Below are 4,970 nucleotides of genomic sequence, written 5' to 3'. Positions count from 1 at the left end.
GTCTCCTGCGGTATCAGACATGTCGAGACAAGTAGAAGACGAAAAAGATAGTCCATAACAGACGCCGCCCTTAAGCTCAGCTTAAGCCCGGCCATAACAAATATGAGCTGGGGAAGGGGGTATAGGGGTACTTATCAGGTCAATACTGTCGTTCTCAATGACGGGCAGGATGAATTGCATCAAACCAAGGACAGGGGGCGATGTGGGATATCCAAATGTGTCGATTGACCATGCAACATCGGAAATACGTGCCAAACTGAGTGAGAACGAGCATTTTTACGGTTGAAGGAGTAATGGGGACTCACCAGGGTCAACACCGCCGTTCTCAACGATAAGCGGGTCGTTTCTCATCAAACAAAATACCGGGGGTGATGCAGGACATTGATGTGCATTGATCTATCCAGTTACATCGCAAATGTGCGCTCATTTGAACGAGAACCAGCATTTGTACGGTTGGAGGGGTGATGGGCACTCACTGGGGTCAACACCGCCGTTCTCAACGACAAGCGGGCCGTTTCTCATGAAACAAAATACAGGGCCCGATGCAGGGGATCAAGACACGTTGATTGATGGTACTACATCAGAAATGTACGCGGTATTGAGCGAGAACGAGTGATTTTACGACGGCAAGGGGTTGGGACTCCAAACTCATTCACTTAAAGACCCACGAGATCCTTATAGAAACAAGTACACAGGATGAGCAGCACCACCATTGACGGCGACACGACATGACAATTCCATCACACAGTGGTGTACACTCGGGGAAGTGGGAGAGAGTGAGGAGGAGAGCGAGGAGAGAGAGTCACTGGACAAACATCTGGCCTCCGGAAAGCTCCGGCCTGGAAATGACGAATATGGCAGGTACTCTCCCACGAGTACCTATGAGCCCCAGCATCAGACCTGTATCCATGCGCACACCCGTGGGAACGAGTATCTGTATCCACGGATACAGGTACCCGATGGTGTGCCTTACAAGTATCTGTTGCAGGTACTCACGGGTCCTGGTACTCATGGCATGCCCTGTGCTAGACAATTGGGAGGATATCTGTGAGCAGGCTTTCCTGGGGATGGCATGGACGATCAAGGAGGACATACTATCAGCATTGATCGTGAATAGTGACCCAACATAGCTTGTCTACGCTCAGGGATATGGGCAAAGACGGGCTCCAAGCAAGTTACGACGGTCGGGTTGGATGAGAAGCGTGCTTTCACAGTTGTCGTATCTCTCTTGAACAGTGGCAAGATGTTGCCATTGCAGTCACTCTACTTTGGCCACACCGACCACAAAAGGCACCCCACTACGACAAAGCAGTCAAAGCTGGCTTTCTCTTTCAACCAGCAAAAACAAGCATGTACTGGTCGAATCAAGAGACGATGTGGTCACTCGTGGATAATATCATCACTCTCTATTTTGCACTCCAAAAAAAGGAAGTCGGCCTTCCTGAAACACAAAAGTCACTGTGGTAAATTGAAGTCTGGTCAGTCCACCGATCCAAAGAGTTCAGGAATTGGACGAAGAAGACGTACCCCAATATTATTGCAATGTCGGCATGCAGCTGTAACCTCGCACCTTCGTACAAGGTTACGACCGCCACATCTCGACACTTGTCTGGTTGTGGTTGTGGCGGACGTTTGTGGGGCCACTGTGGCACAGTTCGGAGTTCTCCCAGTTTAGGGTTAGGGTTAGGTTGCAAAAACTCGTCCATGTACATACCCTTACCCTTGTTTCTGTACCCCATCTCAGTGTCTGTGTCTGTGTGTGCTGGGCCATCAGCCCCCTCTGAGCTTCTATTCCTGACAACACTACACACGGGATCTTCCGGTTTTGGAAGTCCGAGACTGTTCTTTCCGTTCCGTTCTGACTTCGATCGACTTGGACTCGCTCGCATGTACTTAAGACTGCTCACTATCCTAGTCTCCCTCAGGCTTCCTTTTCCCCTCTTACTCTCACTACCTTAGCTAGGGTTTCCGTTTTCTCATTCTCCAACAGAGACACTTTGTGCTTGTTTTGTTCCTGCGTGCCTCCGCTCGGACTCTAGTGTTCCTTGGCACAGCGAGGTCACATCAGTGTATCTTTAAGCATTCCTGCAAAAAGTCATACCATTCCCACGTCATGGATTCAGTGTTGGTGTCACGACCACACCAGAACAACCATATCCTATGAAGAGGGGTTGCTGGCAGAGGATCTCGCACTCAGAAACACACATCAAGGGCGAGGAAAAGGTTGTATAGGGGGAAGATTGATGATCTCAAGACTAGAGTACAGAACAGGAAGTAGGTAGGTTTATATACTAGCCAGGACCAAACACAACCAAACCCAGGCCACAGTGGCACAGAAACTCAGAAAAGTATGGCCCAACTGTGGCACACACCAGGAAATAATAGAAAAGGCATGGAAATGATGAAAGGTCATGACAGTTGGAGCAATTGAATCGGAAGATAGAGAAGATCCAGCTGGACAAGAAGCTCAGGGTGCTTCGTGATGCCAGTGTGGAGTGGGTATGGACTGTGTACACAACCCTGAACCAGCCCGAGATTGTGAAGAAGGTACAATTGATGCTCTACTCGAGGACGATAGCAATCTTTCTTCTGCTGTCATTGGTGCTGTCATAGCTGGCCACCAACACCGGTCAACTTTGGTTCTGATGGCGCTGTCTCTGCCAATGTTGCCGTGGAGTCAAATGACGAACCAGAGGAAGCGGAGGAGGCTGCGGTAGAGATCAGTGATGGTAAGAGGAAACGTAAGGAAAATTCGCATTACTCTGAGGCTGTGTTGAAGTGGTGGAAGGACACTTGAGCGATGTGGTGAGTGCCTGTTTCGAGCGTGTTCCTGTACGGCCTCAGGCCACATTCCCAGGACATATCCAGAATTTCCTTCAGTCTAGTTAAACATCTCCCCTATGTCCGTGAGGGTGCGGAACTCAAGGAGTGTGGCCAGGAGATCACATTCGATGTTGATGCGAGGTGCACCACACCCACCAGGGTGTATGCGTCTTGTCGTGGAGAGAACTGGAATGGATGGGTCTGGCTGAGGATTTTCAGGGTCATGTATGTCGTAGACAGCGTCGGGAGGATCATAGCTTTCACGAGCGGCATCCTCGACAGCATCTGGTATAGCGGAGAGGTTATTGCTGATACAGTCGTATCCGTCCTGTGAGAATAATGCAGTGTGCTGAGTATCCAGCAAGTTGTTACACATCCGTACCTTTGTTGTTGAGTAGAATGTCTTGATAATAAAACCAGGGAAGAAGACGTACAAGATTGAGAAGACCCTGGAGACGCACACAGTCACGGGCATACTGCTTGAACTTTGCAATGTCTCCTGTCTGTACTTGAAAAGAAAAACCAACTGCACGGCACAGATCTGCATGAGCACTGCGAATAGAATTGACTGGCACAGGGACATGCTATTGGTTATCCATCTAGAAGATATGTGGAGAACTTACTGAGAAGGCTTTATGGCCAGAGTACACAGGCAGCTTGAGGGTGGGGCAAAAGGACATGGGTGGCGCCGGGCACCAGGCCACCTGGCATTGGTCCGGCATACCGGCACCGGCCGGCACCCCACTGCCCCAAGGTTGAGTGTCTGGATAAGAGTATGGTTAAGTAGAGCCATGCCTGGATGGATCATCGCATGTGAAGGTGCCAGAAGATGACACAGATATCGACTTTGAGGGTGCAGGAGTAAATAAATGAGAAAAAAACAGCCCAGAGATGTTTGCACTTATGCCTGAAGAGTCACTGCTACCGCAGAAAGATTATTGTTCCGTGCCCAGACTTATTGCGTAGATTAGGTATCATGCTAGATTTATTGAGATAGAAAGTGCCTCCAAACATATACACACAAGAGGAAGCTAGATGCTGAAAAGAGGAAACTAGATGATGGAAGTGAGAACGAAAAAGCCACATGGCGCTTTCGGTCCCACGGAAGGAAGAAGCCAACTTGCTAATCAGATTGTTCCAGCGTTGTCCAGTGGAATCCGCCATACCAGACGGCCCTGAAATGTCGTGCATTTGAGTATCTTTCGATGATTTCCAGAGCCTCTCAACAACGAAGATGCAAACAATATTACAAGATTGACATATCCTCATCTATGACATACCACTGAATCCAAAAATGGAAATATTCGCTTGAATGTCTTGAAGAGGAGGAATATTTATCAAGGTTCAAGGTACGCACCAGTAGGCTAAGGCTTATTATATGTCACTAAGCTGCCAAAGACATAAGAAATAGAGAGGAGTGCAGGTATACCAACCTCGCCTTCGCCGAGCAAGTCCTCATCGCCCATCTTCAATATGCACCGCTTTTACACTATCCGTGATTTCTTCGAGTCTGCGAGGCCTCCTTTTCCTGGAGCATGGACGTATAAACGGTTTGATGTTCAACGGTTTGGGAATTTCCGTCTAGGACGCTTTCCACAAGTTAAGAGGCTTCGGCGCTTACCGGTCTACTATACAGTTGGAAAAGTAACTGGCTAAATGGGAGGCAGAGCGGCGGATCCCGAGGCGCGGAATCCGGAGCTCTGCAAAATACCAGGAAACCTCTGTCTCGTCGTAATACTCCGGACACTCCCTCCAGACGAGGCAGACCTCAAGCCCTAAGCCCTAGCCAAGGGTTTAGCCGGAAGGTCTGCAGGCATCTCATCCGTCCCTATATGCTCCATCCGGATCGTCCCCTTCTCCACCTCATCCCTCAACCAATAGAACCGCAAGTCCAGATGCTTCATACGCCCATGGTGCTCGGGATTCTTCGCCACTTGAAGTGCAGACTGATTGTCGATGTAGAGCGTAGAGGGAGAGTCGAGTGAATAACCAAAGGAAGTGAGCAGGTTGCGAAGAAAGAGGATCTCTTGGCCAGCAGTGGTAGCAGCGACGTATTCGGCTTCTGTGGTGGAGAGGGCGACGATGGATTGAAGGCGAGATTGCCAGGAAATAGCACCAGTGCCCATCTTGACGAGATAACCGGAGGT

At 49.4% G+C, this 4,970-nt stretch overlaps 1 protein-coding gene across 1 annotated transcript; it reads right to left on the bottom strand.

Moving 5' to 3' along the window:
* Positions 1 to 2,607: 2,607 nt before the first annotated feature.
* STEHIDRAFT_107664 (uncharacterized protein) lies at positions 2,608 to 3,545 on the bottom strand (the record flags this gene model as incomplete). Its single annotated transcript, XM_007299764.1, has 4 exons — positions 2,608 to 2,708; positions 2,980 to 3,151; positions 3,258 to 3,326; positions 3,447 to 3,545. 4 exons carry the CDS (start codon positions 3,543 to 3,545, stop codon positions 2,608 to 2,610), a joined length of 441 nt encoding a protein of 146 aa, XP_007299826.1.
* Between the last annotated feature and the right edge of the window lie 1,425 nt (positions 3,546 to 4,970).

This window comes from Stereum hirsutum, assembly GCF_000264905.1.
Source record: "Stereum hirsutum FP-91666 SS1 unplaced genomic scaffold STEHIscaffold_2, whole genome shotgun sequence".
Taxonomy (NCBI): domain Eukaryota; kingdom Fungi; phylum Basidiomycota; class Agaricomycetes; order Russulales; family Stereaceae; genus Stereum; species Stereum hirsutum.
The sequence above is the reverse complement of the archived record's forward strand: the minus strand, read 5'-3'. Positions and strand labels throughout refer to the sequence as shown.